General features: G+C 37.7%; 1 protein-coding gene across 2 annotated transcripts in view; it reads left to right on the forward strand.

Annotated features, from left to right (window-relative positions):
* Positions 1 to 27,693, forward strand: part of Mei4 (meiotic double-stranded break formation protein 4) — a 382,963-nt gene that overhangs the window by 259,179 nt on the left and 96,091 nt on the right. For both annotated transcript variants that reach the window (XM_040740027.1, XM_005073696.4), the window contains exon 3: positions 19,828 to 20,369. In XM_040740027.1, coding sequence (XP_040595961.1) covers positions 19,828 to 20,369 — 542 coding nt within the window. The remainder of the gene's footprint in view (positions 1 to 19,827; positions 20,370 to 27,693) is intronic.

A 27,693-nucleotide genomic window follows, 5' to 3' on the forward strand; every position in this document is an offset into this window, starting at 1 on the left:
TGTTTTCATTTTAGTTAATCAGTATAAGTTATTGTTACCTTCTGATGAATGGAAATACATTAGACTAGGAGATTAATTAGCAGAATTAAAATACTCCAGATGTGAAAACAATTGTTTATTATTGTTGTTGTGTTAATGAGGATTGAACCCAGGGCCCTGGATATCTTAGAGCAAGCATACTACCACTCAGTAACAATCATGTTTGAGGATGACTGAAGAAATTCATTTTAAAATTTCATTCTTAAATGCAGTTGTATTTTTTATGTAATAGTTGATGTTTATAAAGTTCCAGTTCCTTGTGAATAGTTAAGCCCCCAAAATATATAAGATGAGGGACTATTTTCTCTCTTGATCACCTACCATTCTAGTGGAAGAAACAGACCTAAAATCAACCCAGTTGTGATGTATTACAATAGAGAGAAGAATAAAATGCCAAAGAAGCCATTCATCCTTTTTAATTTCTTTGAAGGTTCCAGAGTCTGGTCCTCCAGGTTTATGTACTTTCAATGAAATTGCTGCAGGGGATCTGGTAAATGGTAGAAATATGAGCAAAAATGGAGGAATAGAGAATACACACCCCTTCAGATGCTAAAACTTCCTTTTGGAGTAACCAGACTCCTGTAAACAAGTTGGACATGACAAGAACAAAGGGGAATTGACTTGAGACAGCTCAGAAAGGCCCTAAATATCAATCTAATCCCAAGAATCAAAACATAGTAGAGATATATTTATATTATTAAATGTTTCTTTCTGGAGTTTCCAGTGTTTCTTTCTATTTGTAGCTGTTGTTTAGTGTTCAGAGGCTCTCAGGAGATGCTGAATTGAACATTTCTTGAAGGAGTGAGAGGCTGGGGATACAGAGTCAACTGTCCATTGAACCAATGGAACAGTCTAGAATTAAATGAAGTAGTGCTGAAATGATTTATAGAGCATCTTAGGAACCCAAATAATTCTGTATTCTCATTTCTTTTCTTAACTTTCTTACTGGGGATTATATTCCTTAAGGAACTACACTACAGGAGAGATAAGTAGAATCTAATTTTAGAACTATAACACATACCAGGTATTTATTTCACTGAAATGTTCAGTAGTAGTAAAGAAGGAAGTACAGAGACAAAGGAGTCTTTTTGATGATTTGTGCCAGACACAATTCTCTATTCAGTAAGCAGCTCTTGTCTTTTTAAAAGTTCTTCATTTTTTTTTTTTTTTTTTTTGGAAAACGTGCTCATGTCCAGTGTGTTGACATGTAAAAGATTTACTGCTGTTTTTGAGAGTTTTGATCTAGGTTTTGTGGGGCCCAATTTTGACCAATGAAAAAAGGAAAGCAATTGGGAGAATCTTCCTCTTTGGGTGAATAGCTAGAGGCCCATGAAGAAAAATAGGGATTAGAAAATCCTTTTTCCTCAACCTCTGGTTTCTTGTGTGTACTCTGCCAAGCCCAGGTATGATTTGGGACTGTGGTAGGCAATTGCTAACATGGTCAGAATGGAAACCTATGAGGGTGAGGTGAGCCTGCATCCCAGTGACATTGTTCTGTAGATGAAGCAGTTCTCTTTAGTGAACTTTTAAAAGGTAGTGGATGATAAAATCAGGTCTTTTGTTCTTCACTTCTGAGGAATGGTTGGAGGTCATGAATGAGTGCAGTTAATAATGAGCATAGTACTTTCTACCCCAACAATCTTCCTATTGTGTAGAGGAGAAAATGAGAGACAAATAATGTTCTTCTGTCTGGAACAGCTTTGTTGAAAATAGCCACATGAAGCTTGCCAGTACTTGATCTAGGGTCAAATAAGTGGAAGAGAGAAATTTAAAAGTACAAAATCATGCCAGGAAGGGGTTAATGGCCCCAAAAGGACATAGAAGGACCAAAGACATGCTGACACAGGAAACATCAGACTTTCAGAGGTTGAGCTCTTCCATGAGGATTCCGTAGTGGTTAATATTTCAGACAGAAACCATCCTTCATCCCATGTCCCTGATTCAGCTCTGAATCTGATTGCTTGATTTAAGCATCTTCTTTGCAGATGCTGGGTTCTAGAACTTTTTGTTAGGTACTCAGTAACCTCTTGAGTTAGGTGGCCTCTACTTTCTATGTATCACTGGAAGCTCTCTTTATCTGACTATTCCTAATGGAAATTGTTTTACCTAATTATCCAAATTCAAATGTATAACTTTATCTCTCTTGCTTAATTTATTCTAATTAAAGTACATTTATTTATGCAGCATCAGCATTTCCTACTCTAGACTACACCCTAACTCAAGTCTTCTGATTGCTTTGGGAAGTCTGAAATCCTTATGTTGGACTACAGCGTTTTCAGTGTTTGGAGCTTACTTGTGAATCTATCCGAGCTTCCTGACTTTGGGTTCCTTTACATTCTGTTCTGTGGCACAGGGAAGTTTTTTACTTATATGCCATCTTCCTTTTGTTTTCTCCCCAAGCTTCTATATGCGTTGTTTATTTATAGTGGGATAGCCCTCCTCTCTTTTTGCCTGCCTATAGACTACTCATGTTTTCTTGATACAGTTTCAGTATTCCACTTCTTCTAACTACCTCTCTAGACTAAATAAGATTTTCATGCTGTGGGTCTCATACTCCCCTGCTCCCCCCCAATAAAAGATATGTCCTTAAATCGGTAATATCAGTTCCTGGGAAAGTAAAATGCTCAACTCCTACCTGAAAACTGAAACTGAATAAGAAACTCTGGAAGCCCAGCAACCTATAACAACTCTTTAAGGTGCTTATGATGAATGCTGAAGTTTTAGTGCAGCTGTTTTATAGAAATAAAATTGAAACATGCATTCATGAGATATCATCTAAAAATGGGCCCAAAATGAACCAATAGAAACTTAGTTATTGCCTGGTAAAATACCTGCATGCAGTAAATGAAGAGGGCAAGAGGCTTTGGAACATTTTATAATACCAAACAACAATACTGAGCCTGCAGTTCCAGAATTCAGTGTTCCTTTAGAGTCTGATGAAGCAGCAGAGTTAAGAGAAAGCCAGCAGACAAACAGTAGCATCAACTTGACTTTAATACTGGTGTTTGATAATGTTCCATCCTGTTAAGTGAGCTACATGCACAGCATAACAAGAATGCAGGGATAGAGTATTGTTGCTTCCTTTTCAGGGATGACTTATGTTTTTCTAGTCTTTCCTTCTCTTTGGGGATCCTTTCTGCCCTCTTGCTCAGTAAGCACATGTGCTGTTTGAGGTCTAATAAGTTATCCCATATTTTGTGGTGTGAATTGTACCATTGTATAAAGCAGCCATTTCTTTTACCCTCAAGAGAGTATCTGTTTCTTCTATCAGTTTTAAGTAATTTTAAAGACATTTTGTAGCAAAAGCATGATTATGAGGAAATTCTGTATATTGCATACTGGCAATCTTTATGACTGTTAAATTGGATGAAACTATAACAATCATTTGAAGAGTGTACAAGATAACTGATATAAACATAAGTATGTTGCTGTGAATGGATGTCAGAAAATTGTAGACAATAAGACAAAACAATCTCACCATATAGATAAAATTTAACATCACAGATGCCGAACTATACAACATGCATTTATGTTATATTCCAGGACATATAGAAACCTAAAGTAACTAACCTTAAACTAAAACATGTTGAGTATATTTCTAAGAAGAATACATACAGTAGCACCTTTTAGTATGAGTGCTACACAATCAGCTGAGGATACTTCTAAGCGATGTCTTGGCATATTGGTAAGCTATAGGAGACATGAGAGTGGTGTGAGATGTTCTTAGCCAGTGAGAAGACCCATTGTTTCATATCATCAGTTTTGGAGAAATTATAGTTGTTTTGTTATCTCCAGTATCCATTTTTTCTCAAAGTTCAAATAAACACTGGTTATATGTCTTTAATACATACAGTATATTTCTTCCAGTGTTTGTGCTGTATATACACAAGAAAGAGACTGTTCACTGAAATACTGTTTTTGTTTATTTTCAAAGTTCTGATGTTAAAACTGTTTTCTTTTCAGTTGAATTATTATGAAAAACAACTGGTTGGTTTCTGCTTTCCCTGGTTTTAGATTCAGTAAGATCTTGGACATAGGTTTGCTCTCAAAAGAGCTTTATGGATCTAGTGATAATGTAATTTCAAACTAAGCTAATAATTATGCAATAATAAAAATTATTTTCATGAGACTTGGTGAATTTTTCAATGTAAATTGATTTGTAATTCATAGAAGAAGTTTAAATTTTATGTTGATAGATGTATCTCGGTGAAAAGTGCCTGACGAAAATTTAGATACTTCTGCTCCTTCTACATATTTTATAATATTTAAATTTATTTAATTTTTTTATTAAAACAGAATCTACAGGCTTTAGGCATCTTGCTTTTGCCCATTGTTATTCTAATAATAAATACTGTTTACCCCAGAATTTAGTATAATTTGCCCATTTCTTTCCATAAAGTAGTATTTTTAACAGAATGCCCCTGTTCTTTGACCTACTTCATACAAATTAGAGTGCAGTTTGCATATTTTAATACCTAATTTTGTTAATAATTTACTGTGCTTTCAGTGACTCAAGCTGATTCTACCTGCCTATTGTATGAATGTTTAACCTCATCTGATTAGTTCTCATCCAGCGAACCATGAGGCCTCTCATCATAACTGTAATTTCTGAGCAGTTGTCAGTCCTTGTTGATAGGTGCTTTGTGTGACTATGTGCCTCTTCAACATAACTAGAGAGACAGCAGGGTTATCTGGAGCCACAGTGGTATGTGCCCAGGTGATATGGCGAGAGGAAGGGGTAGGGAGGAGGGCAGGGAGGAAGAGAGACATACAGACAGATGACAGACAGAGAAACTGAGAGAAAGGCCAGAGCCCCGACCATGCAGATTGTGAACATAGCAAAACTTGGGAGTGTAAGGCTCTTTCCCCATAGTTCTGGTTTTGAAAACATGAAGGGGTTGTGTGGATAAGCTGAAGCTTGGCATTGTGAGGGGCCGAGAGACACCACTGGTGAAGGTGCATCATCAGTTGTAGTGGAAATCCTGGGAATAAAGGAGTCATAGAAAGAAACCGAAGCTTGCCATTGTAAGAGGCCACAAGAGGCCACTAGCAGAGTTGCAGTGAGGACCCAGCATATTGCAGATACTGGGACTGTAGGATGACTGACAAGTGTAGAATGAAACTGGCTTGAGTTTACCAAACAAGATCTATGTGGTGGGGTATCATGAGCATTTCAGAGGTAGGTTCCAAGCCCTTTGGAGCGCAGAAGATCATGAGTGATCCTCAGATGTCAGATACTGAATTATTCATAATGTTGAAGTTTAGGTTTCGCTCTATCTGTAACGGTACTCTGTTGTTCTTCTGTCTTGCAGTAAGAATGTATGTGTCTTGTTTTCAAGTTTTACAGGAGCCCATAGCTGAGGGAGACTTTAGATTTTTAAGGAGACCATGGAACTTTTATTATGTTGAACTTTTTAAGACTATGGGACTTTTGTTGTTGCACTGAATGTAATATTTACATGAAATCTTGGGTTCAAAGAAAGGAGAAGTTATGGTTTAAGGTGTTGTGTTTCTGTGTCCGATTTGAAAATGAGTAGATTGTGTGGGTTAGTTTTTGTCAACTTGATACAAGTCTAGATGTGCCTAGGAAGAAGGACTCTCGGAGGAACTACCTCCAAAAATGGACTTGCGGTGGGGTTTGTGTGGTGTTGTCTTGTCTGAACATTTATCTGTGAGACCTGAGCCTGTCTGGGGTAGGACCATCCCAAGATAGGTGGGCCAGAGCTGCATAAGGAAATGTAGCTGAGCAAACCAGAGGAAGTTAGCCAGTAAAAAACGTATTTACTTGGTGTCTGCTTCAGGTCTCACCTGCAGGTTCCTGCCTTGGCTTCCTTCAATGATGGACTGTATGTATTTGTGTATCTTAAGCCAAACAAAACCTTGATTCCCCAGGTTGCTTTTGGCCTTGGTTGTTTAACGCAGCAACAGAAAGTAAACTAGAACAAGCATAGAGGCCAGCAAGTCAAAGAAAAGATTCCGTATGAGTACATTTCAAGACAAAAATAATATAGCCTATTGAACAACCGGCTGGCTATAAGAAGAGAAGGAAAAGGCTGCTTAAAGGGGGTTAGAGCAGAGACAAAGTTTCTTTTGCACTGACGTGGAGATGCTGGCCTAGAACTTACTGTGTAACACTGGCTGCCTCTGAACTGAAAAAACATCCTGCCCCAGCCTCACCAGTGTTGGAATACAGGTACATCAGGTCCAGCTTGAGATAGAATTATCTTTCATTCAACAGTGATGGTTGTCTTTGTGATTTAGCTATTACCACTTACAAGACCTGAAAATATTTCCTACTTTAAAAGAGAAAGGGCAGCAATTTAATGAGCCAGTATATTTTTTCCATTTCTTTTGATACCTAGAAAATATATTATTGGATCTTTTGCTGTTAATGCAATATTTACATAAAAGAGAAAGCAATTATAGATGCACATAGCAATTCCCAATTCCAGGGGGGATAGTAGGGGTCCAGGGAAGATTTCTCTCACCTGGCTTACTACAGTTCACAGGGACTCTCAGTACCTACTACAGACGATAGATAATACCCTGGGATTCTTAAAGACACTTAGAGGTGTGTATTATGAATTTTATCAGGATTATCATCATTTAGAGGAAACATTATCAATAGTCACCAAAAGTGGAGATTAAAGAGACTTGGGGGGGGGGGGGGTTCGAGACAGGGTTTCTCTGTGGTTTTGGAGGCTGTCCTGGAACTAGCTCTTGTAGACCAGGCTGGCTTCGAACTCAAAGAGATTCACCTGCCTCTCCCTCCCAAGTGCTGGGATTAAAGGCGTGCACCACCACTGCCCTGCAAGTAAAGAGAATTTTATAAATGTTTTCTGTATTTCAGGACTGCAAGATTATTTCATTAGTGATGTCAAGTTACTTTAAAATGTAAAGCTTAGCGATTTCCAAGATGATAGTCTGAACTGTCAGTAGCTCTAAGTAAGTAGCTAATAACTTCTTCCAAAGAGGGAGCATAGGACAAGAAAATTGCCCATTATAACCATATTAAAAGCAATTATATCAAAATACAATGGTAACCAAGATTGCCTGAAATTTGTGGAATTTTCCCTTTCCTTAATAGAAAATAATTAGCTTAGTACCTGTGATTGTCAGTAAGGTTTTGAGAAAAAAATATAGTATTATAATGTTGTACACTGAACTTTTTGATACCTTTTTAACAAGGCTTACATTTCATTGACCAGTTTCAATATCTGGAGTATAAAAAAATGATACCTTGAAACTAGTTCACCCTCCAAAGCCACTAGCTGTCCACTATAGGCTGTACACATACTCTAGTCATAATGGGTTTATATCCAAGCAGGCAGCACAGACTTGGGATATTTCCTAATTAGTAATCTCATCCATTTCATGTAAGCAGATATACATTAATAAAATATGCATGGCTTGCAGAGGCAAAAACGACAACTGTAGATAGACTTTTCCACATTGTAGTCCAATAAAATGGACATGATTTAGAGGATGGAATTGAAAGATGAAGGAATTAGGGGATGATTTAAAATTGCAGATGTCATGTGTGTTTTTAAATATGATATAGTAAGCTGCCAGTTTAGTCTGGGTGTTTATGGATTGCAAGTTTATGGAAACACGCCAAGTTGTTAGTTATAATATTTCTCAATGCTCTTAAATTCGGAAATAAATACTGAGACTCTACTGAAATAGTGAGAATGATCAGCAGATACTTGACTATGTCATCTTCTCTCAGTGTGGTGCTTGATTTTGAAGACTAGAAAATAAGAAAGAGGCTGTTTACTCTTTAGGAGCTTGTGTCTGGTAAGAGAGGCAAGATATCTTAAAATGGTTACATTAATTGATCAGCTCATTTCTTATTCAATACAACTCTTATTTCTGCAGTTCCTGTTACTACATATGTTATACATGTTGCAAGAAATATGTTTCCTTAAGGCATCCCTTTATGTTATTTGAGTGGTAAGTTATTTAGACAGAACAATTGGACAGGGGATAGAATCTTCCCCATCATAACCCCACTCTCACATGAACATAGAAATACAAGAGACTATTGTATAAAACATGTTTTTTTTGTTTAATACTGCTTAGCTCTTACTCAGAATTATATAGTCTCAGATACAGCAATAGACCAGGAAGTCTAGGTCTTTCTTAGAGCATACATTCTTAAGGGTGAAGACAAAAATACCAGTGGAAAGTGGTTATGAAGTGACAGTGACAGGCTAGGGAACCAAAATAGGTAGTTAGGATGAAAACTCATCTGAAGGCCTCCTTAGATTACCATGGTTAGAGAAGAAATTTCTGAAGAAATGACAGCTAAAGAGATTTTTAATTACAGGAAGCTAGCCTTGAAAAACTTGTGAATGAGATTAGAGAGAGCAATTCACACAGAGTGTTTAATACAAAGGGAAGTTCCAAAATGGGAATAGACTGAGCAGACTTAAATCCTTCAGTTTATCCCATGTATTCTCAACCTAAATATCTTGAGTTCAAACCAGAGGGAGGTAGTGATTTTTAAAAGTTATATTCAATAAAATACTAATAATTGTTGTGTAAGCATTTTAAAACAGAGAAAATAGCCAGCAAAGAATAATTGAGAATGAATTGGAATTAGAGATATAGATTTGAGAGTGTGTATCCAAAGTAGTTCTTTGAAGGGTGTATGATGGAGATATTCAGGATGGTGAAATAAGAGAAGAAAGACACAGATAAAACAGTGCAACCATGAAGAAAGTTCCCTTTGCAGAGCTAGAAGAGGTGACAGAAAAGAAACAATAAGGAAATACTAGAGCCCGAGGACTCGAAGGCATGAGGAGTTGTGTTATCAAATTGTCTATGACAAAGTTGGCCCACAGATACACATTTTGTTTTGTTTACACTCAGAAAAGATAGTTCAGGCAAGATAAATCATTCTTGCTTTTAATTGAAGCACTGTCATTAAGAGATCCTAAATTGATTATCCTATACCAAGTGATCAGCCTTGAGATCATATAAATATGGGAAATGTGGACTTAGCAGGTTGTATTTATGTATTGGGGAATATAAAGAAGCCATGAATTTGAGAAGAGGTGGGGATGGGAAGAACTGGAATCTTATAATTAAAATGTAATTATCTTACAGTTCAAAAAATATAAAAAGCATTATTAAAAACAATTATGAAATGGCTGTAAATAACATTTTCTGTTTGACCACTAGGTGGCATAAACATTACTTTTACATTATTCAATGCCTGAGTATAATTTGAATAATGATTATTAATGATTGGAAATCATAATTGGTTGTTATAAATTATACATCCCTATGCTGAAAGTGAAAGTATTTGATTTGAATGGATGTTACCTGATTTAGTCATAATATACGAGAGAGACAGAGAAAGAGGGAGATCGAGAGGGAGAGAGTTGTGTGTGTTTGTGTGTGTGTGTGTGTGTGTGTGTGTGTGTGTGTGTGTGATTCTTTCAGTAAGTATTCAAATTACCAATGACGTAGGAGGCAGGTGTCAAATAGGAGTATCGCACGAATAAACGCTTCCCCTCAGAAACTTCTCCCTATAGTGTGAAATCACTAGTATATTAAATCATTTTGAGGTGAGTTATAATGAAGTATATGTAAGGCTTTTTTAAGACTGGGAGAACCTGGAAAGCTTCACAGAGGCTAAGAAGCTGGATTTGAAGAATAAGTGTATATCTGGAGAACAGCATGTGCAAATTCATTGCTGTGTGAAATAGTGTGGCATGTTTTGTGAACTCTAAGGGCCTTATTGCTACATTCATGAAATGAGGCTAAAGATAAGGGTAAAGTAAATAAGGAGGGGCAAGCAGATGGGATTTGTGTTCTAAGCTGACACCTTTGGAGGGCTGTTCTATAGTGTGAGAGAAGCTTCTGGAATATTTTCTCTGAAGTGGTACTTTAGTGAAGGTAGCCTAGAGGAGGACATAACTAGAAATATTGATCATGGAGGCGTTTATACGTTCAAGAGATGGAGGTGGCAGGAACGAATGTGAGGAAGTGTTTGGAAGAGGACATACTTAGAAATGAATGTCGTGGTTATTCACTTTAAGTTTCAGTTCATATATCTGGACACACTTTTGTTAGGGGTAAGATTATTTGTGTCAGTAGACTGAGAACAACAGATTGGGTTGGCCTCGTCCAATAAGTTGAAGGCATGACCACAACAGAAAAACATTTGTTCTAGTAAGGGACATTTCCTCCTTATTCCTGATGGTTAGACAAATATTTCTATGACAAGATGTGTTTCAGGAAGGCACCAACTTTATTTGTTGAATATTATTGAGATCTATTTTGAAATAATAAGTGGATTTAAATTAGATTTTAAAAATAGAAAAATTTAAGACCTATGGTTCAGCAAAATAAAATAGAATATCTATAGGATTTGGTATGTAAGAGATACATATAGAATTTGTAGAGAGAATCTCTAGGTAGTATTCGTTACAGATTTTAGTTAATATCTCATTCCTTCAATTTTTTCATATGGTGCATATTTTATTATAGATTTCTTAGATATACTAGTATTTGATAGCAATGGTTTATGTTTATTAAGTATATAATTTTTATTATAGTATAGTATCTGTGTGCAGTATAGTATTTATGTACAGTTTATCTCTATTAAATCTACTAATAAGCATGTTAGGAAGATCATATATACCAAGTTGGAAAGCTGTTATTTTAGTACTTAAGCACAATAGTAAATTAAGAAATGTCCCTTTCATTCAGTAAGATTTCTATTTACCCAGTCAAATTTGTTTATCCTTCTCCCATGATGAAGCCTCTTAATTTAAGCCAATCTCATGTTCATCTTTTTTTTTTTTGGTATAATTTCTTGAGTTATTGGAATCCTTTCTTGTGCTTATATCTTGAAGGGTTCTTCTTAAGATTTCCTTTAATGGTTTCAGATTTGAGGTCTTGTATTAAGGCCTTTTTTGTTTGAGTTGACTTTTATACGGAGTGAGAGATGTGGATCTTATTGTCATTCTTTTCATGTCCATACCCAGGTTTCCAGCATCATTTGTTGGAAAGGCTGTTTTCTTCAATATATATTATTGTTATCTTTTGCTAAAATCCTCTGCTATTACTGTGATGATTTCTGTCTAGTTTCTCTGTTCTTTTTATGTGTCTGATTTTGCACCACCACCACACAGTGTTGCTGCTATGGCTCTGTAATATAGCTTGAGATACAGATTATGCTGTCTCTAGCATTCTTCTTTCTGCTTTGTATTGGACTGCTTAGAGTCTTTTGTGCTTCCCTACTTTTTTCTCTCATTCTGAAAAGAAAATATTTAGCATTTTAGGGGAAACAGCATCAATCTATTGATTATTCTCAACAATATAACCATTTTCACATCATTCTAATAATCTATGATTATAGGAGGTCTTCCCATCTCCAATTACTACGTAAGTGTTTTTACAGTATAGGTCTTCATCCCTTGATTAAGTTTATTCCTAGGTATTTGAATTTTTTGAAGGCACAATGAACTGATTTCTTTCTTTGTTCATTTCTGGCATATAGAAAGGCTACTTGTTTGGGGGTATTGATTGTGTGTCCTGCTACTCTGCTGAACATGGTATCAGATGTAACAGTTCTCTAGTTGGAGTCTTTAAGATAGTTTAAAACATGGATCATGTCACCTGTAATTATGCATACTTTGACTTCTTTGTTTCCCATTTGTATTTGAATTGTTTATTCTTTCCTTTCTTATTTCTTTCTCTTGTCCTTTTACTCCACCAAGACTCCAAGTACTATATTAAAAAGAAGTGGAGAGAGGGAGCATCTTTGTCTCCTTTCAGATTTTAGAGGAACTGCTCTCAGTTTTCCATTTAGTATAGAAATTACTATAGGATCGTTGATGATAGCATGTGTGTTTTGAGATGTGTTCCTTCTTCTTAAGTTTCTTCAGGGTTTCACCATGAAGGGATGTTAAACTTTACCAAAGCCTTTTCTACATTCCAGAGACTTTTATACTGAATTAGACTTACTCATTCATGTACACTGATACAATCTTGTATTCCTGGAATGAAACCAACTTAACCACAGTGTATGATCCTCTTAATGTGTTCTTGAATTCAGTTTACCATGATTTTCTTTAAGAAAATCTTTACTGGTAAATAATTTCTTTTATACAATTCAATGGCTTTTAGAACATTTTAGAACATTTTCTGAAAATTTCACAAATGTATATTGTACTTATATTTATTTCTCATTACCATCTTATTTTCTTCCCACTCATTCTGAATCCCTTGTTCTTGCAAAATTCTCAATTTCTTGTGACCCCCCTCACCCCCCGTGTGTGTGGGCATCTTGTGTAGGTATCCTTGGCTGTTTATGATTGTAACAGCCATGGCACATCTAGAAGAGACAGTATTCATAGCACTCTTCTCCATCCTCTGGGTGTTATAATCTTTCTTCTCCACACCATTTCCTGGGCCTTGGAGGGATGCTAACAGATGTCATGTTTAGAGGTGTGTACTTAACATTCACTCCTTCTCAATACTTTAACCGGCTAAGGGTCTCTACTAACTGTTTCCCACTGCAAAAAGGAGTTTCTTTAATCAAGATTGAGAACAGCTCTAGTCTGGTAGTATAAACACAAATGTTTAGAAGGCAGTTTGACTTTGTGTCCATTTAGCAAACATCAGTAGTACTGCCCCCTTTCCCCAACCTGACCTGTGGCTTCCTGGGATAGACTTTTGGTCAAGTTTATACTACTAGGCATGGATTTCATCACATGTAACTGGTTTCAAAACTAATAATAAAGTAGTTGGTTACCCTCAAAACAGTTATTTCAATGTTGCACCAGTGGACAGATCATAGTTGTCATCTTGGTCTTGTAGAAGAAGCCACAGCTGGGTAAGACTGATGACTCTTCCTGCCAGTACCCTGAATTATATATTAGGAAAATTGGTCTGTAGATTTATTTTCCTTTTCTTTCTTCCTTTTTCTGTTTTGTTATTGTTGCTGTATCCTTATCTACTTTTGCTATCAGAATGATACTGGGTACATAGAATGAATTCACACTGTATCTTTCCTTTTCACTTTGTGGAACAGTTTTGCAGAGTATTGATGTTAGTTCCTCCTTAAATGCATGGCAGAATTTAGGCTTGAATCTGTCCTTTCTTTGATGGGAGACATTTTTATTACTGCTTTAGTCTTATTAATATTATGAATTAGTTTAGGTTGTTTGTATCTTATTGATTTAATTTTAGTAGGTTGTGTCTTGGAATTAATCATTTTCTCTTTCGTTGTCCAGGGTTTTTTTTTTTTTTTGATTGTTTATCTGTTGTTAACTTTTTATTTAAAATTGTTTTCATACAATATATCTTAATCATGTTTTACCTGTGCCAAACTCCTCTCAGACCCTCCCCACCTTCCTACACACCCAACTTCATGTTCATTCTCCCTCTTTGTTTCTGTAAAAAAAAATGACTTCATAAAACCATAAAAACTAATGTCCAAAAGGCAATAAGAAAAAAACATTGAAAATGTAATCAAACTTATACAAAAACTGACTTCTTTTTGTGCATAAGGCCTGCCCTGAAATGTGGTTGGTATGCCCAGTGACACTCCACCTGAGAAACCTGATTTGGTTAGGGGTGGGATCTAGTGTCCTCTTCCACCTCACAGTGTAGAGAATGATTAAAGCTTGAGCCTGTGCAGGTCTTGTGCATGTTGCCACAGTCTCTGTGAGTTCATATGTTCATCAGTACTATTGAATCTGCAAACTACTAATTTCTTAAAGTTGTCAGTCACCCCTGGCTCTCACAGTTTGTCAGCCTCCTTTTGCAGGTAGAATCCTGGGCATTGATGAAGGGGATTTGATGAAGACATTTAGTTCTCCAAAGTCTTTCACCGTCTGTACATTATCAAATTGTGGTTCTCTGTGTTAATTCCCATCTCCTGGAAGAAAAAGCTTCTCTCATGAGGGGTGAATTAGGCGTTGAACCATAGATACAAAAACAGGTCATTAGGAGATATTTTACTGTTAAAATGCTTTGGCAGCATAATAGTAATTAAGTTTACTACTAGGGCCATCTCTAGGATATAGCTACTTCTTGGCTGCTTTAGCAGTATTGTGTATAGGTTCCATTACATGGAGTAAACCTTAAATCTAATACAAAAGTGGTTGGTTACTCCCATAACATTTGTGCCACTACTCTACTAGTATATTTTACAGGCAGGGTACGTTTTTAGCCACATGGTTTGCAGATATGTGATACTGATGATTATTTTTCTCATCTATTATCATAAGCATCTACCTAAACACTTATAATAAATGTAATTTGGAGTATAAATAATTAAATGAAAATTTCTTATCTGGGCTGGCAATGCTCCCTCTAAGAGCCAAAGACTGTCTAACAAAAACCAGAACACAAGGCATGAATACATCTTGCAGGTTGTTGGTCTTGGTTGTTCAAGATATTCCAGAAATGTTAGAGGACATTGCTATTGTTCTTGGTTGTCCCCCAGATGTAGGAGGTATGAGCTTCTGATACAGTGTCCAGAGCCCCTGAACTGGAACTGACCTGAAAACCTTGTCCCTCAGAACTGGCTTTTGTGGTACCAGGAGGCACCAACTCAGATGCCTATGAGCCATGCACTGGGATCTGTTCTAAATTCCTCCTTTCTTCCCTAATTGAATAATTTGTGCCTCTCTCTTTTTATCTCTCTCTGGTTATTTTTGCTAGGGGTTTACCCAACTTATTTAACTTTTCAAAGAATCAGCCTTGCTTGCTTGAATGTATATATTATTCCTTTAGTTTCCATTTTATTAATTTCTTCTCTAATCTTCATAATTTTTTAGTATTTAAGAAATCTTAAAAATTAAAATATAATTATCTCATTTCCCCCTCCTTCTCCTCCCTCCATTTCTTCCCATGTTCCCTCCTCATGTTCTCTCAAATTTATCTTCTATTTCTTTAATTATAATTTTCTACATATGTATATAATAGATAAATGAATCAACATAAATAAAACATTTTAAGTCTGTTTAGTGTTTCTTGTATGTATATGTCTTCAGGACTGAACACGTAATATTAGATAACCTATTAGGGGCTTGTCCCTGGCTAAAATAATTCTCCCTCTCTTAGCATTTCTTAATTGCCTATACCTTTTCATCTTGGGTTGGATTCTTGTGAAATAATCATTCTTCCATGTTATCATTTCTATTGATTTTGTTCAGGTCTTCCTTAGGTAGCCATATTGTTGAGGTTTCATGGGTCTAACTTCCATGGCAGACTTACAATCTGTCTGTCTCCTCTATAGTTCCCTAAACTGTAGGTGAAGGGGTTTGTAGTAGATGTATCAATATGCGTTGGGCACCCCTGATCTTTGCAATTTTATACCATCTATTGCTCCTGGTTTTTATTGTTACTGTTTCTTTAAGTCTTTGTGGTACTTAATTAAGTTATTCGAGATCTCTCTTATTCTTTAAGGAATGCATATGGCTATGAATGTTTCTGTTAGAACTGCCTTAGCTGTAACTCAGAAGTGCTTGTAAATAATGTTACTACTTGTATATGATTCTAGCTAGTTTTAAATTTCCTCCATGATTTCTTCAGTGGCCCACTGGTTATTACAGAATGCACTTGTTTAATTTTTTAGCATTTGTGTAGTTTCGTATTTTTAAAATTTGCTTTGTGGCCTATAATGTGTGGTAAAAATAGTGACAGTTCTAGGAGTTGCTGAGAAGAATGTATGGCTTTTTTTGGACTGGTTATTTTGTACATATCTGTGAAGTCCACATATTCAAGCACATGAGTAGGTCCTGATTGCTGCTATGGAATGCTCTCTTATTGGATCACGGGTATATTGCAGTTTCCATGATGTATATTCTCAAACAGGTTGGGCATTTAAAAAACTTGTCTTTATCAATAAAGGTCTTGCTTATGACGATTGCCAGAGATTATAATGCATTAATAGTGGCACTGGAGTTGTTTAATCCTCTCTAAGAAAAAAGGTGTTTCTTCTTCTTCTTCTTCTTCTTCTTCTTCTTCTTCTTCTTCCTCCTCCTCCTCCTTCTCCTCCTCTTCCTCTTCCTCCTCTTCTTCTTCTTTGAACTTTTTTTATTTAAATTAGAAACAAGCTTGTTTTACATGTCAATCCCAGTTCCCTCTCCCTTCCCTCCTCCCCTACTGCCCACCACCCTGTATCCCATATCCTTTCTGCTCCACAGGGAGGGTGAGACCTTCCATGGGAGAACCCTCAAAGTCTGTTATATCATTTGGAGCATGACCTAGGCCCTGCCCCGTGTGTCTAGGCTGAGAGAGCATCCCTATATGTGGAATGGGCACCCAAAGTCCATTGTACACTAGGGATATGTAGTGATCCACTGCCAGAGGCCTCATAGATTGCCCAGGCCTAATAACTTACACCCATGTTCAGGGGATCTAGATCAGTCCTATGCTGGTTGCTGGTTTCCCAGTTGTCAGTCTGGAGTCCATGAGCTCTCCCTTGTTCAGGACAGCTGCCTCTGTGGGTCTCTCCAGCCTGGTCTTGACCCCTTTGCTCATCACTCTTCCTTCTCTGCAACTAGATGCCAGGAGTTCAGCTCAGTGTACAACTGTGGGTGTTTGCTTCTGCTTCCAACAGCTACTGGACAAAGGCTCTAGGATGGCATATAAGGTAGTCATCAATCTCATTATGACATTATCCATTCAAGTATCTTCTCCGCTATTGGTTAGATTGTTAGTTGGGGTCATCCTTGTAGATCTCTGGATATTTCCTTAGTGCCAGATTTCTCTCTAAACCTATGGTGGCTCCTTTTATTATGGTATCTCTTTTCTTGCTCTCCTCTATTCTTCCCTGACTCAATCTTCCTGCTCCCTTATGTCCTCCTCTCCCTTCCTCTTCTCCCCTTCTCTTTCTTCTAACCCCCCTCCCAATTAGCTCAAGAGATCTTGTTCCTTTCCCTTTCTCCAGGGGATCATGTATGTCTCTGTTAGGGTTCTCCCTGTTTCCCAGCCTCTCTGGCAGTGTGGACTGCAGGCTGGTAATCCTTTACTCTGTGTCTAAAATCCATATATGAGTGAATACATACCTTGTTTTTCTTTTTGAGACTGTGTTACCTCACTCAGGATGGTTTCTTTTAGTTCCATCCATTTGCCTGCGAATTTCAAGATTCCATTGTTCTTTTCTGCTGAGTAGTACTCCATTGTGTAAATGTACCACATTTGTTTTTATCCATTCTTCAGTTGAGGGGCATCGAAGTTGCTTCCAGTTTCTGGCTATTACAAATAATGCTGCTATAAACATAGTGGAACAGATGTTCTTGTTGTATGAATGTACATCTTTGGGGTATATGCCTAAAAGTGGAATTGCTGGATTTTGTGGTAGACTGATTCCCATTTTCCTGAGGAAGAGCCATACTGATTTCCAAATTGGTCATACAAGTTTGCACTCCCACCAGCAGTGGAGGAGTGTTCCCCTTTTCCCACATCCTCTCCAGCATAAACTGTCATTGGTGTTTTTTATTTTAGCCATTCTGACAGGAGTAAAATGTTATCTGAGAGTTGTTTTGATTTGCATTTCCCTGGTGGCTAAGGATGTTGAGCACTTTCTTAAGTGTCTACCAGCAATTTTAGACTCCTCTATTGAGAATTCTCTATTTAGTTTTATATCCCACTTTTTAATTGGATTATTTGGTGTTTCTACAGTTCTTTGTATGTTTTGGGAATCAGCCCTCTGTCAGATGTGGAGTTGGTGGATATCTTTTTCCATTCTGTGGGCTGCCTTTTTGTCTTGTTAACTGTGTCCTTTGCCTTACAGGAGCTTCTCAGTTTCAGGAGGTCCCATTTATTAATTTTTTATCTCAGTGTCTGTGCTGCTGGTGTTATGTTCAAGAAGCAGTCTCCTGTACCAATTCGTTCAAGGGTACCTCCTACTTTCTCTTCTTAGAGGTTCAGTGTGACTGGATTTATGTTGAGGTCTTTGACTTAAGGTTTGTGCATGGTGATAGATATGGATCTATCTTCAGTCTTCTACATGCCAGCATCCAGTTATGCCAGCACCATTTGTTGAAGATGCTTTCTTTTTCCATTGTATAGTTTTTGATTTTTTGGTCAAAACTCAGGTGTTGGTAGGTATGTGGGTTAATATCAGGGTTTTCAATTTGATTCCATTGGTCTATCTGTCTATTTTTTGTCCCAGTGCCAAGCTGTTTTCAGGACTATAGCTCTATAATAGAGCTTGAAGTCAGAGAAAGTGATGCCTCTGGAAGTTCTTTTATTATTGTACAGGGTTGTTTTGGCTATCCTGAGTCTTTTTTTTCCATATAAAGTTGAGTATTATTCTTTCAATGTCTATGAAGAATTGTGCGGGTATTTTGATGAGGATTGCATTGAATCTGTAGGTTGCTTTTGGCAAGATTGCCATTTTTACTTAGTTGATCCTACCTGTCCAAGAACAAGGGAGATATTTTCATTTTCTGGTATCTTCTTTAATTTCTTTCTTTAAAGACTCAGAGTTTTTTGCTATACAGGTCTTTTACTTGTTTGGTTAGTGTTACCCCAAGATATTTTATGTTATTTGTAACTATTGTAAAGGGTCATGTTTGGATTCAATTGCCCATTACTATTTAGCTAGTTAAGCCATGAATATTTTCCAGAAGCAAGCCTTGGTTGCTAAAGTAAACTTTAGTTATAGGTACCACGTCAGCATTAATAAACAGGAGGAGAACATTGTACATTGGCTGTAAATTGGTGATTATATGCCATGAGATAGTATATCTTATTGTGAGTTAGTTTTCTATAGTGTTTAAACTGGTTATTGTAATGAATATCTACCTGTGTTTCTATCATATCTCTGTAACTTCTTTGGGAAATTTTAATGATTTGATCTAAGTTAACAAAATGTTGATCATTGTTCATTGTATCTGTTAACCATTAGGGATTTCTCCTAGTCAGTAGCAGGTTACACCACCAAGCATTTTTTCCTATAAGTTGTACATGAACCTTTAGCAAACAATGTAAAAAGTAAGTGGACTAAAACAGAAATTGTTTAGAACTATTTTCAAAATAAAATACAGTTATTCTTTTATTCGGTTTGATTATTTGACTTTGTTGCTGTAATCTGTGCCCTGTAAAACTTCACTGTGATCCTCTTTTGCAGAGTGGATGCATTCCTTTCATGGAGTGAGAGGAGATTCTTCTCTGTTTCTAATTATTCATGTTGTCACCTCAGCACTTTGCTGAGGGTATTAACATGGAGCAGCCAGGACAGTTCATGGTCAATTTGAGTATTGTGCTCTTCTCGCACACAAGTAGACGGAAGTAGCCCTTTCACAAGTTTGCTGGTTGGGGATGAAGAGACGCTCTGTGATCAGGAACTCTTGCTACTCTGGCACAGTGTCTGGGAAAATGTCTTGTGGCTCACAACCAAATGTAGCTCTAGCTGCAGAGAAATCTGATGCCCATTTATGGCGCTGGCACACAATACTGTGTTTTACATACCTGTGTATAGACACACATGTATACAGACAATTAAAAAGAAAACAAATCGGTTAAAATAGTGTTTCGCTTCTGCATGGAGGAGAAAGCATGGAGTGATTGTGAATTCCTAGGAATGTGCCCATAGGAATGTGCCTATGAGGAATGAATGAGAGATCTAACTGAAAACTCACAAAACCATTTTCTTAGTCAGACTCAACCATTTCTGTTTTGCCTCCACTCTGTTTTTACAGTTTGCTAAATGTTTATGTACATTTGCATGTTTTAGGTAGTATTTCCACTGTCTCATTTCCAAGACATTTAGCTGCAGGAAGATAATGCTTTTATTCCTTTCTGTTTCAGGACACGATGTGTTCCCCCCTGCGTTGCCAGATCAGGAGCCTACAAGTTCTGAAAATACATTGGCTTTGATGGATGATTCTGGATGTGTTTTATCAAATGAGCAGCGAAGCGAACCTGCAGAGCTGTCCCAGCATTTGGTGGAGAGCTGCAGTCCCCCATCCCTTCTACCACTGCCTCTTGAGAGAAAGCCATGCACCACCCTGGAAAATCCTCCGTCTTCTCACCTGCAGTTCTTGCAACATCTGCTTGAACTGAAGAAACTGACAGAATCCAGTAGTCTGAAAATATACTTAGCCCACTTTGAAAAAGACTCTTCCACTGTTTCTGACTCTGTTTCACAGTTGTTAGATGGCCTGATAACGTTTTACCGTAACCCCAAACTCCCTTTCTCAAGCTTTTGGACTGAAGCTGTTGGTACATTAGCTAGACTGGCGAGTGATTTTAGTTTATCTAATCATATTCTTAAAAAATGTTCTAAGAAGTTAGAAGAATTTGAGAAAACTCTCCTACAGGCTATTTTAGGGAACAACAGTATAAACCGGGTGAGTAACATATCTTACGTATTTATGACTTACGATCTAAACAGTTTCAATGAACATGCCTTTTGCCTGAGATAGTTGGTGGTCCTTTCACATTGGTGGCTGAGAGTCTGCAGTTGGGTCTGCGCACCTCTGTCCCTCTCTTCCCAGTTGCCTGTTTCTAGCCTTCTGTTGCTCCGGAGATGCCTCTGCGTCCTGCTTTTGCTACCTCTAGTCTGAATTCTTTTGATTTAAATGTTTTAGCTTTTATCCTTTGAATTTTGCTTTGTTTGTTTGTTTTCTTTTGCCTCTGTTCATGGATCAAGGGTTGCAATCCTTTCCAGATGACGACTAATGCCCAAGGTCCCCCCACATTATGACCTCCCTAAAGTTCCTTGTGTCTAATGTCAGGAAAGAGATTTGAGGGAGAAGTAAAGGCTTAAGTTATTAACGTTACTAGTCCTAGGCAGAGAACCAGAAGCCAGGGCACAGTCTGCTTTAAAGTCCATTACAATATTCTATAGGTTCTGAAGAGCATACATCTGTTGGCCCCCTCATTGTTCTTCCGCCTATAATGCTGATCTCTAGAACGATGAACCCAAGATCTGCTTTCAGGCTTTTTGGTAATTGTTAAAGTGACTAGAATAAATAAGATGTCCTTTTCATTTGGTTTCTAGATATTTGATCATCATACAAGTTTTATTTTAAAACAGTTGTGGGTCTGTTTCTTTGGCTGTAAGTGCTGTTTCAAGGTGAGGTCTGAAGGCTTATATATGGGTATGATTTTTCCCCTTTTTTAAAATTTAAATTAGAAACAAGCTAGTTTTACATGTCAATCCCAGTTCCCTCTCCTTCCCTTCCTCTCCTGTCTCCCACTGAACCCTATCCCATCCCCTTTCTGCTCCCCAGAGAGGGTGAGGCCTTCTATGGGAGATCTTCAAAGCCTGTCATATCATTTGGAGCACAGCCTAGACCCTCCCCCGTGTGTTTAGGCTGAGCGAACATCCCTCTATGTGTAGTGTCCCAAAGTTCATTTGTGTACTAGGGATAAATACTGATCCACTACTTGAGGCCCCACAGGTTAACTAGACCTCCAACTTACATCCTCAAAATTAACTAGTGAGAAATGGTCGTCCAAGGAACACCTTGTATAGACTAGAGTTGTTGCAATGGTTGAACCATTAACATACCAATCATTTTAAGGTTTGCATATACTTTCTTGCCAGTTAAGACATTGAGGCAAACCAAAATTTATCATCTGTTTCTCCTCTTTTTATGTGCCACCAAGGCCAGTTGGTGATCTTGCCCTCAGGGGTCTCTCGGGTTTGGGACCAGTCTCTACATCTTCTAGTCTTTCTTATATCAGCTGTTCCACCTATGTGATGATAAGTGAAAGGCCTTTGCTTGAAAGCACTGAAGAAGCCATTCCTCTGTACTAACCCTGATCTTTGTAGAATGGACATTTGTTAGAGTTCACCAAATAGGGTTTTCATCACCTTCATAACAAGTGATGCCCCTAAATTTCAGAACATTTCTAGAGATGCCCAGCACTTCCCTTGGATCTAGTCGACCTTGGTGAGAAAAGGGGAAAAAAGTCTTTTTTCAGTCCACTTGATAACATTAAAATATAGGCCTCCAAAAATGGTATTGAACACACAGAAGGCCAGTTGTACCAGTCTTATCCCTTTTATTAGTGCTGTGTAATATTTACCAGTCCTCCACTGTGTTGGTTTTTTTGGTTGTTGTTTGTTTTATTTTCATTTTGATGCACTGTTTTGCCTGATTTAGTTTACACTGAGTTTTCGTTTCGGTTGTTGTTTGTTTTATTTTCATTTTGATGCATTGTTTTGCCTGATTTAGTTTACACTGAGTTTTCGTTTCGGTTGTTGTTTGTTTTATTTTCATTTTGATGCATTGTTTTGTCTGATTTAGTTTACACTGAGTTTTCGTTTCGGTTGTTGTTTGTTTTATTTTCATTTTGATGCATTGTTTTGTCTGATTTAGTTTACACTGAGTTTTCGTTTCGGTTGTTGTTTGTTTTATTTTCATTTTGATGCATTGTTTTGCCTGATTTAGTTTACACTGAGTTTTCGTTTCGGTTGTTGTTTGTTTTATTTTCATTTTGATGCATTGTTTTGTCTGATTTAGTTTACACTGAGTTTTCGTTTTGGTTGTTGTTTGTTTTATTTTCATTTTGATGCATTGTTTTGCCTGATTTAGTTTACACTGAGTTTTCGTTTCGGTTGTTGTTTGTTTTATTTTCATTTTGATGCATTGTTTTGCCTGATTTAGTTTACACTGAGTTTTCGTTTCGGTTGTTGTTTGTTTTATTTTCATTTTGATGCACTGTTTTGCCTGATTTAGTTTACACTGAGTTTTCGTTTCGGTTGTTGTTTGTTTTATTTTCATTTTGATGCATTGTTTTGCCTGATTTAGTTTACACTGAGTTTTCGTTTCGGTTGTTGTTTGTTTTATTTTCATTTTGATGCACTGTTTTGCCTGATTTAGTTTACACTGAGTTTTCGTTTCGGTTGTTGTTTGTTTTATTTTCATTTTGATGCACTGTTTTGCCTGATTTAGTTTACACTGAGTTTTCGTTTCGGTTGTTGTTTGTTTTATTTTCATTTTGATGCATTGTTTTGCCTGATTTAGTTTACACTGAGTTTTCGTTTCGGTTGTTGTTTGTTTTATTTTCATTTTGATGCACTGTTTTGCCTGATTTAGTTTACACTGAGTTTTCGCGGCTTCACTCCTCCAGCCAGCTACCAAAGAGAGAGGAGACCTAGAAATGGCTAGATTTGAAAAGCATGTGTGATTTTACAGCAGTCCAGAGAAAACATGGGAAAGCACAGAGCCCACCCTTAACCTAAAGGATAAACTCTAGGTGCTAGACAACCTACTGCTAATGGGCAGCTGTGATAGCCATAGGCAAAGAGAAGTCAGCCTCCTTACGATGACATAAAAATGTGCTGACCTTATCACTTGGCAACACAGCCTCTGCTAGAGTCTCCTCTGGGCCTCCCATTTCCATGATTCCCTTAGGTATCCAGGGAGGTGAAAACAAAAGCAAAACAGCAACACCAAAATGGGAGAACATTGGGATATGGGAGTGAAAGAATGCCTGTGGTACATGAAATCCAAGGGGTACCATGAGGTTCTATGGTTTATGCCATATGGTTCCATTAAACAAGGCGGCAGTTAAGTCCCATTGCTTTCCTACTCTGGATCTCTCTCTAGCCAAGATGCTCATCTTTGTAGACTGGGCCACTGGTTAGGATTGACCAGGTGCAGTCTCCCTGAACAAGGGGCCAGGTGACTCCTGAGCATGACAGGATCTTTTGAGAAGTGACACAAATCCCTTGGGACTTACTTGACCTCAGAGAACACTGAGAGATATATTTTTCTAATCCCTTTTATTATGCTGGTTAGTCTGCAAGTATGGTTGCTGAAATTCTAAGATTAGTTACTCCAGTCTGCTACTTTTCACTATTGTGATATATTTAAATAAAGCTTGAAAAAACCAAATGCTTAAGTAAACTTTGATCAGAAGCGCATTTTTGTTATTTAAGCTAGTCCTTGTAATTTTTATGGGGATTATTATGCTAATTGCTTTAAGAAGCAGTTTGACATCAATGTATTGAACTTTGACCTTTTGCATGATGTATATAACATGTTCTTTTTCTTGCAAAATTACTTAAATTTCCATATTTCTTTTTCGTTCTGGAAAAAAATCAGGGTGTCATATAGGACAAATTAATATTATTTAACATCACCTTACTAAAAGGAAGTTGAACCCAAACTGCATACATGATAAATTAATATTACCTGTGTTCATATGTTAAAACACTAAGCTTGGTAAGTTCCCAGGTAAACGTTATAGAAAGCACAAGGCAATACATAAAGTAATCTATCATAAATCTTGCTTTTGGTCTTGAATGAGTGTTGAAAAGGCAGCTGAGTAATTACTTTATTAGAATCAGTTTGTCCTGTCTGCAATAAGGTGGAGACAGAGAAGTAGACAAAGAGAGATGCCTGGGTTCGGTGTTGTTTCTCCCTCCCTTTATTTCCTGATTCACCTACATGGCATGTCCAGTCTGTCATCAGAGAGTAGTTAGTGTGGTCTAGTCTGTTCCATGGACAGTTCCGATTAAAGTATGTGATTTCTGCACCTTACCAATGGCTCAGTCCATTACCATCTCCCAGTTTACTCCTTTCATGAACGACAGAAAACTGCCAGAGAAAGCAGAATCCATTTATCTGTGTTCTGGGTCCTGCTCTCATAGCGTCACAGGATCTGGTGATCAGTCACAGCACTAACAACAGAGCCTGATACAGAATGGAGGAAGATAGCCTCAGGCCATTAGCCCATTGATGCACTGGGGGAGCCCAAGAGTCAAGACTGATATTCCGCATTTGGGGACCCATCCACCTACTGATTCAGAAATTCTAGGCACTTGTAGAAATCGACTGACTATTAATTCTACTTCCAAAAGGGAAGAACCAGGGCACACATAGAACCACTTCACAACAAAACCAGAGTCTAACACTGTAAACAGCTCAGTGTCCAATATCTAGGATTCACTCATATGCTTTTGGGCTCTAAAGGACTTGGGCAGCTCTGTTTCTCTGGTTCTCCCTGCCAAATCACACACAGTACATCTGGTCATCACACAATCCTAGCATTTCCTTTGCGTTTGTGTCACCCAAACCAGTACCATATGGGAGACTCTTACACATTACGAAGTTTAGCTGACAGAATGAGAGGCAGCCTTGGCCCCTCTAGACCATAGTCTCTGTGTGCTGAATCTTAGTAAATACTTTACAGAGGATTTACCTCAATAGTACTGGTCTCATATTAGTCACAGCTGCCATAGCTGACAAGCAGGCTTGCTGACTATCTCACAGATTTGGCACTAATGCCCATCACTTTCCTGTCTGATCCCCAGACAATCAGGCTGGACACCTTTCAGGGGATAAACAGCTTATGAGAGCTTCACACCTGTGACTTGGGCCACAGTCTAATGTCACCCAACTGAAACAAGTTACGTGAAGGTCATGAGTACTTTTAGATTTGGCAAGCAGAGTTTCAGACATGGGCTGGACCTGCATTCAGACCACTGATATTTATCAACTATTCTGCAAATTGTTCAACAAAAACTTGCTATTTGTATCCATCTTTGATATTAGATCTCACTACATAGCCATCATGTTCAAGGTTGCAACAATTAGTATCTATAATAGAAAGCAGTCACAGAAAGGCTAGTTCTTCAAGGGCAGAGATGTGAAGCTGGCCGTCGCTATGAGAACAGAGGTATATAATTGGAAGGAAAAGTGGACATTTGCAAGTACACTCAACCACCAAGAACATCCTCTGCTCTCTTGGAAGATTACCTGTCCATAAGGACCAGGCCAGTGTCAGTCTACGGGCATGGTTTCAGAGATGGAAAAGCAGGATCAAAGACAGGAAAATTAGATGGGGCACACTCCCTCTTAACTGTAGCAAGCCAGTACATAGGATATTTGTGGAAACCTGCCTTTGTGGACCTTCAGTCCTGTTCATACCTGAGAGGGGGAGTGTAGATTGAGAAAGGGCAGGTAAAGATGCTAAGAGAAAGAGACACAGGAGGGCAATTCGGTGAATACTGAATGCCCCAAGTTTATTCTTCAACATTCTTAAGTACCCCAACCAAAAGGGGGACTTGTGAATATTTCTATTATCATGTATAAGGAGCAAACAGGCTTTCCTCCCTTAATCCTCCAAGTATTTGGTAACCACACCTATTATCTGGCCTTGAGGGTCAAGAGTAAGCACACCTGAGCCCAAGTCTGTTGTTATTTAGATAAGACATCTGCTACCAAGACCAAAACATCCTACAGTAGCTGAGCCATAGACCTTTAGGTTTTTTGAATTACTAAGGACAGTTTTGAACTCTTTGACCTTGAAGGAAGGTGAAGCAGAGTCATCTTTGTGGGCCCCAAAATATATTCACCCCGGGTACTCAGAACTTGGGAGTTGGATTTCAGAATCCCAGAGTGGAATACTTTTTTCTCCCAGGCCTAGAAATGAGTGCTTTTAGCTTTTCCCAGCCTGCCTCTCTGTTGTCTCTGGAGGCTTTCCTGAAGGTGCTTCCCTTACTGGCAACACTTGCCAGAAACTGAATTTTGTAGGAAACTCTGGAAGTTATAACATGGGTCTTATACAATGAGAAACAATCTAACTCTCAATTCATGACAGGATCAGCTTCCCACTGTGGAAACTTTCAACCCTGTTGGCTACTCACTATGTGAATCCCAGTAGCTGGATCAAGCCTATCCTAGTGAGTAAGGGTGTAATCTAGGGGAGCTTTACCTGACAACTACCCATCTATAGTAAAAAAGACATCCTCCAGATCTTTGTCTTCATCTTCAGAGCATCCTTGGGGATAATACAAACATAGGGATAGGTACCTATATCTTCATCTTCCTTATTAGCAGTCATGAAAAAAGGTGGAGCCTCTTCAGAGTATTTGATCTTTCTTTTATACATGAGTTTATTAATACATGACTCTTCCTTTAATATATAGCGACCTTAGGGAATTACTATTCATATAAGATCTAAGATTCAGGAAAACTCTGGAGTAGATGTTCTCTTTTATCCTCTTTTTCTCAAATTTATAATCTATATACAAAACCAATCCATACTTGCATTATTTACTACACGAAATTATGGGATGACTTTTTTCCCCCTCAGTGTGTTTATGTCATAGCAACTGGAAAATGAAAACAAAGGTGTGTGGGAGGGTGGCTAGGAACTTGCTGGGGTAGAGCAAAAAGCAGAACTTGAGACACATGGACCCTTCTCTGTCTTACTTCCCTTGAACTTCTCTCTGTTTGACTGGCTGCTCTGACTAGATCTGGAACATGTTTAAAAAATGTTAATGGGTGAGCATCCCTTAAAGTTTATCACTATTTCAGCTGTAGACTTTTTACACATAGCTTTTATTGTATTGGGATGAGACTCTAAAATATCTGTTTAGTTTTAGTCATAGTTTGTAAATGCTTCTCCTATACATGTTGAAGTTATTCTTTTTATTCCCTCTCTCTTTCTCGCTTACTTTTGGCTATCATGTTGAGTCATGTTGGTTGACTGGCCTGCATCTTTGGAATACATGTGAAATGAACATGATGTTTTATGGTTTTAATATTTTGCTGACTTTGGTTTGCATTTCACTAAGGATTTTATTACCTAACTTCAGAGAAATTATCTTAATAACTTTCTTTTTATAAAGTATCTCTTTTGTTCTTGGTCACCTTTGATAATAGTCAGATATATTTTGAAATTCTGTCTATATTTAGAAAGATTTTAAGA

This window comes from Mesocricetus auratus, unplaced genomic scaffold (assembly GCF_017639785.1).
Source record: "Mesocricetus auratus isolate SY011 unplaced genomic scaffold, BCM_Maur_2.0 Super-Scaffold_100691, whole genome shotgun sequence".
Taxonomy (NCBI): domain Eukaryota; kingdom Metazoa; phylum Chordata; class Mammalia; order Rodentia; family Cricetidae; genus Mesocricetus; species Mesocricetus auratus.